This window comes from Fukomys damarensis, unplaced genomic scaffold (assembly GCF_012274545.1).
Source record: "Fukomys damarensis isolate Sample0158 unplaced genomic scaffold, DMR_v1.0_HiC HiC_scaffold_16, whole genome shotgun sequence".
Lineage (NCBI taxonomy): Eukaryota > Metazoa > Chordata > Mammalia > Rodentia > Bathyergidae > Fukomys > Fukomys damarensis.
The window spans coordinates 8,228,536-8,243,333 of NW_022900928.1; the positions used below are offsets into that span (position 1 = coordinate 8,228,536).

The following is a 14,798-nucleotide window of genomic DNA, read 5'->3' on the forward strand; positions in this document are numbered from 1 at the left end:
TAAGAAATTAGTCTCACATAACTCACGAGGAAAACAAACTAATACTTTAGCATATTTGAAAAGATTATGACTTAAATCTTAAAATTCTAAAAAAATAACATTATCCCCTAGATGGGGAGAGGGAGGAGGGAAATGGGGTGGGTATAAGCGTGATGTTAACCCCACACAATGCATGTAAATCAGTCTGTACTGCAAACCTGTACTAATAAAAGTGAAATTTGAAAAGAAAGTGGAGATGCAGGGTAGCTGTATCATAAATTGCTTATTCCAAATCAGAACACACACACACACACACACACACACACACACACACACACACAAATTAGGGCCAAAGCACCTTTGCACTGAAAATCTTGCTTTTTCTGCTCTGTTCTGGGTAAATGTGGAAAGTACATAAATGTAATCTTCACAAAGCCTATTAGAAGATTTTCTAACTCTGATGAATACCGATGCTTGTCAAAACTTTACAACTCTTACCAAAAAATCAGTTTATTAACTTTTCCATGGGCTGCATATCACTTGTTCCTCCTGATTTTCTGACTTGGTGTCTCTAAAACCAACCATTCAGTGCAAATCACCTTTCTTGGTATTTAGGTTTTTAAAAGTCCAAAAGAAGGTACAAGGATATGCCACTGTCCTGAAGTGTTGGTTAAATTCAACCTGAAGACAAGAACATTTCTACCAATTAAAATGCGTATGCTCAATTCATTGACTAACACGGACCTCACTTAATGTGATTGATCAGGAGTTTTTAACTATGAGTTTTTAAGTGTTGTTAGTGGATGATAAACTCCAGTCCAGGGCCTCCTCCTGCAGCTGGCAGTGAAGACGGTGTTGCTGTGAAGGCAGCTGGGAGCTCAGAACTAGCTGGGTGTGACCAGACCCCTCATTGGCAGAAAAGTCCACCTCCCCAGCACTTAGTACAGCCGACAGGCAGAGGGAAGTGAGGCTCGCCGGGGCATGAATAACTACTGTACCATTTCACTGAGCCTAACTTCCCCCAAAGCCTCCTTATTATGAAACCAAGTCATATTCCTTTCAGTCTACTACTTGTATAAGCCTTTGCAGTCTTAGAACTGAAGGATAAGTAATACAGTTTTCCACATATACTTATTCACAATAAACGTTGGCAGGAATGATCTTGGTTGATCTCTAATTCTTTGAGTTTCATTTTCTTATTCAATTGCAGAATTAAAGTATCCATAGTCACTTTACCTTTTCCCCAAAGTTTATAATTTTAAAGGAAATGGCAGATGTAGGGATGCATTATGTGTTAAATAAGTGTCAAAAAGGAATGGCAATTGTCTTACTTATTTTTCTCTCGTTACTGAGACAAAAATAGCCAACACCCCAAGTTAAAAGGGGAAGGGTTGATTTGATGCACCGTTCGTAGAGTTTTCCATCCATAATTGTCTGGTCCCAAGGGAGTATGGAGAGGGTCAACAGCTCATGGTGGCAGGAGACAGCAAAAGCCACCACAGACCTTAACGGCATCTTTCTGCCCCTTTTATCTCATCCAGACTCCCGGGATTAGGGTCGTACCAAACAAATCACTCACATTTAGTGGTTTATGTGCTATCTGGACTCTAATGTTATGTGTTTTCATTTGTGTTCTCAAAATAATAAGTCAGTGTGATTCAGGATGACAGTTTTACCACATTCACTCCTTTTCAACCCACCTACCCATTTGAAATTTTAGAAACTTTTAAGTACTGAAAGAGCTCTCTTTATCACTAAATCCTAACTGTAAATTAATTTTGTTATAAAATATAGGTTATTTCCAATAAGTATAACATAAAGACTTAAAATATTTTAATGGGAGGGGCTTTGAATGCATACTTTTTGCTTTATAAAATGACAATATGAACACAGGGAAAAATGAGAATCAGGGAGCTATGAGTAACCCCAATAGACTGTAAATCTAACACACTGCAGACCCAAACAGCAAGATTTGCTCAATAGGGAATTCCTACAAATGCGCAGTACCTAGCAGAGATGCACCTGATAATTCGCCACTTAAAGTATGGCCTGATCAGATCAAGGCTATTCAATGATCATAAACTGGGATGGTTAGTCACTCTTTTGCACTTGTTTTGATGGGTGCCTAAACATCAGTGTTAGAAGCCTTAAGGATATAATTACAATTCCAGCAAAATAACCCACTATTCATGTCATCTCCAGGAGCAAACAGGAAAGCATCACCTCTTCTGGAAATCTTCACCAGACAGAAACTAAGCATGAATGGTATTTTCTCTCTCTCCAGAGATCATGGCTAATGAGGAGGAACTGTTTATATTTCACTAAGAAAACTGATCACCGCTAACAAGAAAAGTCTATTTTGTGTCGTTGATGATCTACCAGAGATTCCTTATGATAGAGACCTACATTTACCCATAAAGGTTTGTGTTTGAGGATGAAGAACCAAGGAGCCTGTAACCTTGATCTCATCAGTAAGCAACCCAGGAAAGCAGGCTTCCACATCTTTCTCCTGGAAGACTTGAGCAGATGTTTTACACTGTCCTTCAGTGTGTGAACGTGTGTCTGTGTGTCCCTGTGTCTGTGTTGGTGCCTCTCTCTCTCTCTCTCTCTCTCTCTCTCTCTCTCATAAGCTGATAGACTAGAATCTTTCAATTAAGAGGGTGTTTTCAACACTTTCTACACATTTTGAATTAAAATACAGAATTGATAGGAACTTAAAGTATTCCAACTCAGAGAAAAAAGATGTCATTTGAGGGCAAATATTGACAAAGGATTTTTGTCCAGTTGACTAATTAAAATTTTAGAGAAGTAGATAAAATATTCAAATGTCCACTTGTATTACTTCATTTATTCATTGTCTTACAAAGCTTCATTTTATGCCATATACAATCATCCCTCTGTATCCATGGAAAGTGTGACAATTGTGGATGAAAACCCACATAGGCTCATGTCACGTCTATAAAATGGCATAGTATTTGCATATAAACTACATACATCCTCTTGTACATTCTAAATCATCTCTAGACTACTTATAATACCTAATACAACATAAAGCCTACCTAAATCATGGCCATACTGTACTATTTTGAGAATAAAGAACCAAAAATGATTGTACGTATTTGCTACAGACACAATTTTTTTAAAGTTTTTAATCTGTGGTTGGTTGAACTGATAGATCCCTGTACCATATAAGTAATACATTAGTTTAGAAATATTACTAATTTCCACGCTGATCTTTCACTAAGCAATCTTAGCCAGCCTCTTCCTATACATTTTCAACATGACTGTCTCAATAACCTCTAGAGCCAATTCTATATCTCATACGGCAATCTTCAAAGACATACCAATTTCACTCCCACCTCAAGGCCTTGAACTGCAACACTTTGAGTATTCTAGTAAGATTCTGTTGCACATTGCTGAAAACATACCCAGAGGCTGCCTAAGTATGCTTTCACACAACCCTGAAATAACTGTTTATTTTATTTTTTTAAGTGTGTGTCTTCAAAGTCCAAAATGTAGTCATTGATTTATTCTATTAATTTTAACGATGGCTAAAAACTTGTTTACAATGACTTTCAGAACTCTTAATACGATGTGGTACCCAAGAGATAACTGCAAAATTTATTTGCCTTGAGTTTTTACTGATGCAGCTTGATAACTACAATACTGGAAGCAAGTATTCATTAGGGTCATTTGCAACTAATGCGTTTTCCTGGAAAACAGTATTTTTTCAAAACAAAGTAATGGAGGAAAATCTCTGAAATAGAACCATCCTGAGAGACCTGACAAAAGGCAACTCACTATGTTTTTCCTGTGGGGTAACCTTGATCACTTGGGGCAGGTGTGAGATGGGCAGAGGTCAGCCACGGTCAGGAGGACCAACGTGCCCATCAGGCTCCAACAACTTAGGAGAAAGTACAACAATTTGTAGAAGCAGGGGAGGCGGGCAAATAGCACAACGGCTCCCTCAAGCCCAAGACAGAGTGCTGGGTGAAGCAAGCAGTGTACAGAAGCAGAAATGCAGCAGTCACCACTTGTTTGAGGCTGGACCTTTGCTTCGTTTCCCTTTCCTCTTCTAACCTCATCTCTCAGTTCCACCTTGGCCCAGGTAACTTGACTTTTTCCAATCATATACCCCACTCATAAGTCTCTTGGTGCTCGGGCTAATGCGGAAGCGGCCCCTTAAATAGTCCCTCCTCTCCTTTAGCCATTTCTTAAGAATTCTGACTTCCTTATCTTTCCTCTGTCACCTTCATAACCCACACATTAGTACGAGTATCTTGGAAAAAGGTCCGGGCCTCCCACTAGCTTCCTGTGCCTTGTGGAGTCTCTCTATCCCTGTTCCTTCTCCTGAAAGCTATTCTGCCTTATCCTCTCTCCATCTTGAGGCCTTCGTGCTTATTTAGCTCCCAGGCCCGAGACATACAGGGCACCACCAGCCAGCAGTTCACCTCTGTCAGCTCCTGCCTCTTTCCAGCTCAGTCAGATCCTGGTTTATCTGCTGTTCTAGGGGAATTTTAGAAACCAGAAGCTGTGATACAGATTTGGAAAATGTCCAACCGAAAGACAATTTTTCACATGAATAACGAAAAGGATGCCCTTTGTTACGTCTAGCTTTCTAACGATGCTGTCTGGTTAATTGCTTCCCTTGCAATGGCCCTAATGATCCACAGATATAATAAGTGCGACCCTCACTTATTACCCCAAGGGAGAGATTTATAAAAGGAGAAAGATTTATGTAATCTGAAGAGAAACCAGAGTATGAGTGAGAGATTTATACAAAGCACAGTATGAGAGGTAACCCAAAGGCAAGAAAACTGGGGAAACGGTGTTTAATGTAAGCCTTTCTGAAAATTCATCATCACTTTTGGATTCCTCATCTTGTTATGGGTTCTGAAGAGCCCTGCAGTAAAAATATCTCTTTCAATTTGTTTAACCTGGAATTTACAAAGGTATTTGAAGTTCTATCACTTGTGGGTAGATGTCCCATTTCTGACAAGCAAGAGCATCCTGTCTGATCCTGGGGAGGCTCAGTCTTTCCATCTCTTCAAACCCCAATGTGGAGGATGCTTTCCTTTATTCTGTTGAATTCGATGTTAACATCATCTTAAAATACACAGCACCACAAACGCCACTTACCACCTGACATAATGTAACCACACGAAGCCACGACTCCAGCCAGCACCCTGGTCAGCTCACTATTCTGAGACTTCAGTCTTTTTGTTGCTGTTGTTGGTACTGGGGATCGAACTCGGGACCCTGTGCTTGTGAGGCAGGCAGCAGAACCACTGAGCCTGAGACTTCAGTCTTGTTCAGAACGCCAGTGATAACCTGGATTGGGGGATAACCGAGACCCCCAAAAGGACTGTGATTTAGGGCACGATAGTTCCTGTGCCTCTTACGAAGCTATTATCTCTCACCTCTAAACCCACTCTTCCATCGCCTTTGTGAAGTAAATGTTGACATATGCATATTTGATTTCTGTAGGAAGACAGCTGACAATGTAGCAAGCTCTAGTCCTGGAATCAGCCAATTGGGGTCTGTGACAGACTAACAGGCAGGTGGGGGAAAGAGATCTTGTCCATTCCATTCTTCCCAGTAGCGGAATCTCAGGAACCACATTTTGCCTGGCAGTGCTAATATCTCCAGCAGCAGTTGTTTCCAGTTTCCTAGACTTTCCACACTGGCAGTTTGTGTTTCCTGCCCTTCCTTCATCACACCAGCCCATGCCTGACAATGCCACCCCTGGGACAATTTACCCAGCACCCTCAGTTTATTCTGGCTGTTGGTTTCAGTTCATGGTTGGCTCACTCAAAAGCAGACAAAGGAAAACAGACACAGGTGGGCATGGCCGAGGAAAACGATCTCAAGCCATTGTAGCCAGGAAGGAGAGAGAGGAGGAGTCAGGAACAAGAATGCACCCTTCCAGGTCATGCCCATGACCGGCCCCTTCGGACAAGGACCCACCTCCCAATAGCACCTTTAGCTCTGAACTCATGCTTGGATTCATCCAGGATGAGCACAGAGCCCTATGGTCCGATGACCTTCCAAAAGCCCCGCTTCTGCACACATGAGGTTCCTGAGGAAAAGCCTAGGCTGGCTCTAGGGTGTGTGATACTGAGACTATGGGCGTGTGGTACTAAATTAGCCCACTGTGGATGGGAAGGGCTATCCTGGGAAAGAGAAGGGAGGGTTGCTGTCGCTGCTTGCTGCTGACCACTGCGAGTTCCCGGGCAGCTTGGCCTACAGAGTGAGTCCAAGGTCAGGCTGAACTGCATGGTGAGGCCCTGTCCCTAAAACAAACAAACAAACAAACAAATCTCCACCTCCAACACCCATCCCACCCTGGAACCCCGATGGACAGTTGGGATGGCTCGCTGGAGGCCGCTGAAGTGATAAACCACCAGCTCCTGCTGCAGGGAGGACACAGAGAGGACAGGAAAAGATGCCAAGGTTGTCACCTGGTCCTCCCAGCAGAGGAAGCCGGAATCCTGGCAAGCTGACACCCCTAACTCACACTGGGGGAAGAGGGGGGCAGCATCCAAGCTTGGGAAGGGCGGGGCCTCGAGGGGAACAGTAACCATTGTGACGGCGCCACAGGCTTCGGTGTCCAGCCGGGGCCCCCCTTGCGGTCCGCAGGAGGCGCCCAGGGGCGCCGGGCTCTGGACATGTGTCTCCCCCGCGTCCGGGACGAAGAGCCCGCCCAGGTCTACCCTGTGAGTGTGGGGCTCCGCGCCCCGTCCCAGCCCTGACTCCTACCCAAGCTGCGGGTCTTTGGGTTTAAACAGTGATCAAGTGGGGGGCCGGAGGGGGTACTTAAAGGATTAAAAAATGCTTTAGGATTAAAGGATGAGAGTCAGCAGGGGAGAACCTGGTAAATTTACAACCCAAGCCTCTTGGGCACGCCCCGCAGTCACCGCAGATTTCCCAGGTGCCCGGTGACTGGATTCCCCCGTGAAAACCAGGGGTGCCACAAAGATGAAACACCGCCAAGAATGTGATTTTTTAAAAATAAAATGTGAACTCTCCCCCTAAATAAATCTCAGATCTCTACCTGTCCCCTGGAATTTAGTTCAGAGCTGCTTCTTTTTTTCCCATGATGCTGTTTCCATTCTCCCACTCTAGTTTTAGCTCAGATTGTTGTTATTTTGATTCTGTGCTGTCTCTATTCTTTGGTGTGTTCAAGTGTGCATTTTAATTTTGTATATTATGCAGGAAGGACCAAGACATCCTCACCCTTCACAAATCACTACGAGACAGGTAATGTTTAAATAAACTAAATGCTGGTTGTTTCGACCTTGTGCTTTTGACGTATTCCTTTCTGTGTGGTGTCACCTCAGGGTGCAGCAATGTTATTAATTGGACACTTCTGTGATATCTTTCTTAAAACAATGGAATCTCAAAGTCCTATTGGAATGGGTTTTAGTCAAGGTGAATTAAATAGCTTCTAATGTCATGTTAAATATAACATCTGATGCATACACAAACACATATGTATAGGATTATAATGTGTAAACTATAGTAGTACAACTATTTCCACTTTGAGAATGAAACCATTCCAGTATACCTGAACCTCTTTGGGGACTTTCCTCTCTATGTGCCTCCTTACATCTCTCTTGGAGGTAACTACTGTTTGGAATTTTATTTTTATCCATCTCTTCCTTTTAAAAGATTTGTCACATGTGTGCCTCTGAACTTGTAGTTTTGAGTTGCGGTTGCTTTTAAGTTTGTAAACATGTAATCATACAAAATTCAGTGTATGTTTTATTCTTTCTTCTCAACATTGCTCCTAAAGTTAGTCTGTGTTCCTGCCCACGCTTACACTTCCTTATTTTCACTGCTTTTTAATATCTCAGTGTAGAATGTATCAAAGTTCATCATCTTTTCTCTTATTCACGGGTATCAGGTCAGTTCCACAATTTCCTACTGTGAACATCTACGAAGTTTCTTTTTTTTAACCCATGTACACAAGATGTTCATTTGGTTATTTAGGCATAATGGAATCTAAAGTATAAGGCAAGCAAATTTGTCATTGTTTTAAAAATAATGGTACACTGTTTTGGAACATTTTATACTAATTTACATTGCTGTTGGCAGTGAATGAGTTCTCATTTTTCATTATTTTTATTTGTTTAGATACAGTGTCTTGCTGTGTAGCTCAGGCTGGCCTTGAACGTGCAGTGATCTTGCATTAGCTTAAAGGCATGGACCACCGTACTCTCTTCCTCATATTCTCTGTTTAATACCACATTTTATTATGTTCAAAGCACTCTAGGGTAATTGCCTAGATCTCCCGTTACTTGCAGATGTCATACAATGGAGACATAAAAAGCCAGGTATAAAATGCAACATTTAAGAGGAAGAAATAAAAGTACTTGTTTTCTTATTTCTATAAAGAAAATGTCTTTGATGATTTTAAATACTCACGTTCAAAATAAAATGAAGCATACATACCCATAAATCTGGATTTATGGAAATATGCAGGGTGTAAAAGTGGGAATCAGCACTAAATAGTCTCCTTTGAAACCCTGGGGATGCACCAAGTTTGGCTTTTTTTTTGTTTGTTTTGTTTTGTTGAGACAGAGCCTTGGCTCCAGTTAAGGCTGGCCTTGAACTTGCAGTGATCCTCCCACCTCAGCCCCCAGGCAGTTTGGTTTGTTTGCTTGTGCCTGACACACTCAAAGGAAAGGGATTTTTCCTCTTCCATCAGTTATACAAATCACTGTTGATTGTTTTTATCTCATTGATACAAAACAAAAATATAATCAGTGCATTTCATGTATATGTTCTAAAGAATATGATTTGCTTCTTTCCATTTTCACAGTCTGCAGATAAGCGCATTATTTACATGCGCAACCTCAGGAAAGAGAAGAGGAAATTAAATAAGCAGTTTATGAGACCAGCTCCCATGCCAGAACCGGGTCTCCTGGTAAGTGTGGAGCTGTCCCTGAAATTAACAGGTCCCTAACCCAACTGACAGCCTCACATTCAATCGAAGTGTTATTTTGTCCTATTTCCCTTGAGAAATGTGTAATTTCAGACGGGAGGTACCATGAACCTCGTCTGCTCAAGTCCTCAGTATTTAGCTCTCCCATCCACAGGTGTCCCCTGGGGTCCGTGGTCTAATGTAAAACAGCGTTTTCTGAAACCACGTCCTGTTGGATTCCAGTTGCTGTGTTGACCATGTTCATGGCTGTCCGAGCTTATTCACTTCCACCTTTTCGATTACATTGTTTGGAAAATAAAGTATGAAATCTCCTGACAGTTATTGAGCTTTCAGTTCGACACCTGAAATATCAGAAAACTCTGTAAGGATCACAATTTATTCCATTGTTGTCAAGGGTTTCAAAGTTCTAACATTATGATGTGTCCATGGTCCTTTTACAGGTGGTATTATTTTATATTGCTTGTAACGTGGTAGAAATTAATGGCACTTTTACTTGAAGGTTCCTCAGATAATTAAGGGCAACTGTTACTTTCCTCCAACTCCTGACTTTTCTGCAGGGTAAAAATCCAGTTTCCTTGTTCAGTTCTCTGGGGAGCCCTGATCTTTCTCAGTCCGTCTCCAGATCAGGCTTACATTGCCAATAAAGAGAGTCTGGCTTTCTAGAAATTCTTCCTGCTTGCAGTGTTTGTAGTCTGATTCAAAGAGAATATATTTTATATCATGCCCATGTTCACATAAGATTCATTCACTAAGAAGGTTTTCTAGCTTTCACCTGAACAGGACTCTACTTCAATTTAGAATAGCATTTCCCAGAGAAAATGCAATTGCCTCAGACATATATGAAAAAGTGTTTGACATCACTGGCCATGAGCGAAACACGAACTGAAACAACAGTGAGATTCCCTCTCACTCTAGAAAGAACAGTCATCACCAAGAAATCCAATAATAACTAATGTTGTTGAGGCTGTAATGGATGGAGAAGGAACCCCTACATTGTTGGTGGGAGTGTAAACTAGAGCAAATCATTTCAGAAAACAGAGTGGAGATGCCTCAAAAACATAAAACTCGATATTCCATTCCATCCAGTTATTGTCTTGCTGGGTATTTTCATGACAGAGGAAAGACATCACGACAGGGTTCCACGTGTACCCCCATTTATAGCAGTGCAATTCCTAATACCCACATTTTACAAGCACCCCAAATGTGGATCAGCAGAAAAATTGATAAAGCCTGGTGTACTTTACTCTGCTGTAAAGAAAGTTAAACTTGAGTCATTTGTAGGAAAACAGATGCACCTCAAAAACATAACAAGTGAAATAAATCAGACGCACACGTTTAAACACAATATGGTTTCTCTCATGAGAAATCCAAAGTATAAATAATGTAGAAAGTAAAATAAAAGACAGATAAAAGGAAACAGGGAAATAGATGGGCTGCAAATGGCAAAGAGACAGAGACATGGAGGAAGAGGGGAAGGGAGAAAGAGGAGGACATAAAAAAGAATTACAAATATGTCACATGTATGTTCCACCATGAAAGTCATGATTAAGTATTACAAACATGTACTACTAAAAATAAAAAGAATAGCATCTGTAGTTGAAGATTGTTATATGCAATACTATTTGCATACAAGACTTCATCTTGACAGATTTTTCTAGATAATTTATAGTTGTGTGAGCTTTTCCTATATATTACATTTTAATTGGATTTCTTTTATTTGTGTCTTGTACTTTTTTCTAGTGGCCATCTTGATGAAGCTCGTTGTTTATATGGAAGAAATCATGATCCAACCCAAAATACATGGATTTTTAACATCGAGTGGCATATCATGGTTTGACTTCATTGAAAAATAAAGGGAATACTCTGCCATTTCAACAAAATAAACACAGTTCAACAAAATAAACATAGTGCATTCATTTAACAACCAACCGAAAGCTCTCAAATTTTATAAACACCATACTACTTCTTTCTTCTCTTTGGTACATTTGAGATTTTTTTATTTAAAAAAATAAACTTAGACTTTTGAAAATAATATTCCACTCATGTTTACATTTTTACATTGACTTATGTTGATATGAAGATGTATGCTTTAATAATAATAGAAAATAGATTCACGTTGCATATTCATAATGACTTGTGGTTAAAATTTTTAAAATTTTAAACAGTCCTAGGAGAGTTTTCATGTAGCTAAAGCCTCTGCAGTGTGTTGATATTGCAAATAAGTAGTAGAGTATAATTTCCATTAGGGTAAAAGTTGGATACTGAATTAAAATTTTAAATTTGTGCATAAAATAAATTATATGTCTTTCTAAAATGCTTGCTTGTTAAAATGCTTAATTACATAAGTAATTTCTAAGTCACAGATGGAATAATCACAATTGTCTTCTACATGAAAGAACCACCAACTACTGGACCATGCAGTGTACTTGATACCTGATTTGCAGTGTCCAATGTACAATCTCTTTTTCTTGGACCAGCCCAAGAAAGCTGACCGAAACTGAAATAGAGGAGTCTGCCGTAATCCACCAGGAGACCGTCCCAAAACCTCAGGGGATGCCAGAACTACATTTAATACTGAATACTATATACAGTAGGCTTTTTTATACATGTTTCATATGATAGTTTAATTTATAAATTAACATAAGAGACTCATAACGAAAGCTTTTAATAAAATAGAGCACAACAATACATTGTAGAAAATGTTATATAATATGGAGTTTTTCTCTCTCTTGAGAATGTTAAGGCAGCTATTAATATTTTCAGACCCTGGTTGAGTAAGGGTAGCAGAAATTGTGATAAGTGAAACCAAGAATGAAAGGAGACCACTGTGATCAGACTAACCCACAATAATTGTTCACCAGGACGCAGGCAACACTTCAGGGGGAAACTACAAAATCCAGAAGCGTAACATTCACAGTGTCTTCTATCGAAGAAAAAATTACTATGCATGCCCACATGTGAAAAAACAAAACATTAATCAGGGGAAATCACGCCCTGGAAACAAAACAGAGGGCAGAATTAGAAAAAATAAATATATTAATTGCTTAATAATGAAAAATATGATCAGAAAGAAGAGACAGAAAGGTATTAAAATAATTCAATGGGCCTTACAGAACTGAAATTTAAAATTCTGATGTTTAAAATTTTACTACAGGAAATGAACAACATACTATATTAAAAACATAAAATGTTGAAATTGAAGACACAGAAGCTACAGCCACAGAAACAATCCAAAAGACGTGGGGAAATGATCAGAGCAGCACTGGCCTTTAAAAATCACATCCTGTACAGGTCTATTTGTATTTGAGTTTGTCCAAAAGGGTGGGATGGGAGTGAAAACAACATCTCCAGAACTTCTCCAAAATCAATGAAAAATAACCCACCTATCTGAAGACTTTAGACACCAAGCAAAGTGAAGGCCAGTCCTCCCCAAATTATTTTGTAATGAAATTTCTGAAAAGCATTGGAAATTACATAAGACACAGCAGAGGGTAGGTTCTCAAAAGCAGAGAAAAGGAGGCAAGGACACCACAGACCCCACTGGAAGTGATGCAGAACAGAAGGCGGTGGAAAGATGCCTTTGAAGCACTGACAGGACAAAGTCAAACTCATGTCAACTTAGGTTTTATATGAAGCAAAGTATCCTTTGAAACTGAAGACAAAAACGAGATTATTTTTTCAAAACACAAAAACCCAAATAAGTTTTCAGCGGCAGACCTGGAGGAGGAAGTTCTCTGAGTGAAAAAAAAAAAAAAAGTGATACCAGAAAATGTTTTGAATCCATAGAAAACAATGAGCTCAGGAAATGATAGGTGTACAAAAAACACACAATTACTTAACTTTTAACTTTTTTAATCAAATGATTTAAGCAAAATTAAAGTGCGGTAGGATTTGTAACTTGCAGGAAGAGGAAAATGTATGACAATAATCACGAGGTGGGAGCAGGCAGTACAGTTATTAAAGTTTTGTGTTCTTTATATAAAAGCTATATTTGACAGTTCATTTGACGAGCTTAAAGATACCCATTGTAAATAAACACAAGAGAACCATCAAAAGTAATAAAGAGGCGCAGGCAGTATGGAGTGCTAAAAATTCCTTCAAATGAAGACAGAAATGAGAAAGGACTGATGTGAAAATAAATACAAATGCCCAAGTGACATATTTAATTTCAAATTAATCAATAACTATATCAGATGTAGTCCACGAGCTCCAACTAAACATCATTGCCATGAAGGTGAAAGGATTTGAGATCCCACTCTACTTAGAAGGGAAATGTTTCACAGTTTCATAGATGCTGGCAAAAGACAGACTACCAAGCAGAATGAAGATCTTTCTTATTCCTGGCACAGCCAGCAGCATCAAATGCAGGTTTACCTTTGTGTCTCTGATTCCCAGTCCCCTGAGACTATGAAGACCTGTGCCCCGTCAGATGTTGTGCACACAACGGTTTTCTGTCAGACAGTCCCTACCTTACCCTGCTAGCACACCTACCCAACTTTTGCTCAGGAGAGAGACATAATCTCTATTACTCTGGACAGGAAGCACATCTACTCTGAAAGGAGTTTCTACCCAGTTTTCTACCACACAAACTTCACGGAAGCTACTCCAGAGCGATAGAATAAAATAAAAGTGAACCTTAAGACTTTTGGTTAAAAAACATACAGAAGCAAGAAGGAGCCATGGAGAATTTTACATCACACATTTTCAAATGTAAATGATCTTTTAAAAAGGTCCATAATCAGGAAGAAAACGCTGAAATCCGGTCAAACTGATGGAAACGTTAACGTTGGTCATTAACACTACACCTAAGATAGCTGTCTGCATTGCGTTTTATGCCACAAAATGAATAAAAATAAAAATAATAAAATGCTAATATAAACTAATTAATTTATAAAATCTGAAAATATCAAGCTTGATGGTAATGCAAGATAAACTCTCACCTGTATCTCCTAGCAATGTGAAATACTTTCCTAGTTGGAAGTTCAGCAACTTCAAACCATTAAAAAGAATAAAACATTCCTTAATGTAATAACATGAATGAATCTCAAAAATATCAGGCCATATTTAAAACTTGCACCTTGTGTATTCCATGCATGTGAAAATTGTTACAGGGTGTAAAGATATTAGTGGTTGCCTAATCCAAGCATAGAATAAAAGATTGGGAAAGAATTTGGGAACTTTTTGAAATGATCTTTTGTAAGTGATTCTGAAGTGATTACACTAGGAATGATTACACAGTGCACACTCTTATTAAAACCTCATGAATTAAAGAATCATGAATGCTACATGTATAAAATCTGTAAGAATATACATAAAATGCTGTTTTTTTCAGTCACTTTACATCCTACCTTTTTGTAAAGTTTGAAAATTTCCCAACAAATAGGAGTAACTAATAGAGTGCAAGGACAAATTGAACAGAACTCAGTATTACCTGTGGACTCACTAGAAATGAATCTCAGGTTTCACCTAAATCAGCATCATCGATAGTGTAACCAGGTGTTCCACAGGCTCTTTCAATGCGCAGACAGGAGAAACCTGAAGAGTTTCCGCTAAGGCGGACATGCACGCTAGCCCTTCCGGCACCTGCTGGGAGCAGGTGTTTCCGGGCCTAAGGCCCGTCGCGTGAGGCGGGGCGGGGCGGGCCAAGGCCCTGCCCAATCCGAAAGGGAAATTCTCTCAGTGGGCGGAGCCATGAAGTAGGAGGGTGCGGCTGACCAGAGACTTGAGATGCGGATTGGACATTGTTTCAGGAGGCGGGGCTTAGCGGTTGTGGAAGGCGGGTTGGAGTAGAGAGGGCGTTGTCACAGAGGGCGGATCCTTAAAGAGGAGGGGGTGAGAAGGCGGGGCGCGTGGGGGCGGAGCCTAAGGGCGT

At 40.0% G+C, this 14,798-nt stretch overlaps 1 protein-coding gene and 1 long non-coding RNA gene across 3 annotated transcripts; one reads left to right on the top strand and one right to left on the bottom strand.

Annotated features, from left to right (window-relative positions):
* Nucleotides 1–4,642: 4,642 nt before the first annotated feature.
* On the bottom strand, nucleotides 4,643–6,507 carry LOC104860186. 2 transcript variants are annotated; one of them, XR_779604.1, is made up of 4 exons: nucleotides 6,441–6,507; nucleotides 5,400–5,460; nucleotides 5,119–5,310; nucleotides 4,643–4,882 (listed from the first exon to the last, which is right to left on the bottom strand). It is a non-coding gene; the product is annotated as an uncharacterized LOC104860186 (long non-coding RNA). The 2 variants fall into 2 exon arrangements; XR_779603.1 differs by having other exon boundaries at nucleotides 5,119–5,460.
* A 69-nt stretch (nucleotides 6,508–6,576) lies between these two features.
* On the top strand, nucleotides 6,577–10,744 carry Ccdc179 (coiled-coil domain containing 179). The gene is made up of 4 exons (XM_010621271.3): nucleotides 6,577–6,695; nucleotides 7,195–7,239; nucleotides 8,804–8,908; nucleotides 10,667–10,744. The coding sequence occupies exons 1-4, from the start codon at nucleotides 6,648–6,650 to the stop codon at nucleotides 10,676–10,678; spliced, it is 210 nt and encodes a 69-aa protein (XP_010619573.1). The 5' UTR covers nucleotides 6,577–6,647; the 3' UTR covers nucleotides 10,679–10,744.
* Nucleotides 10,745–14,798: the final 4,054 nt, after the last annotated feature.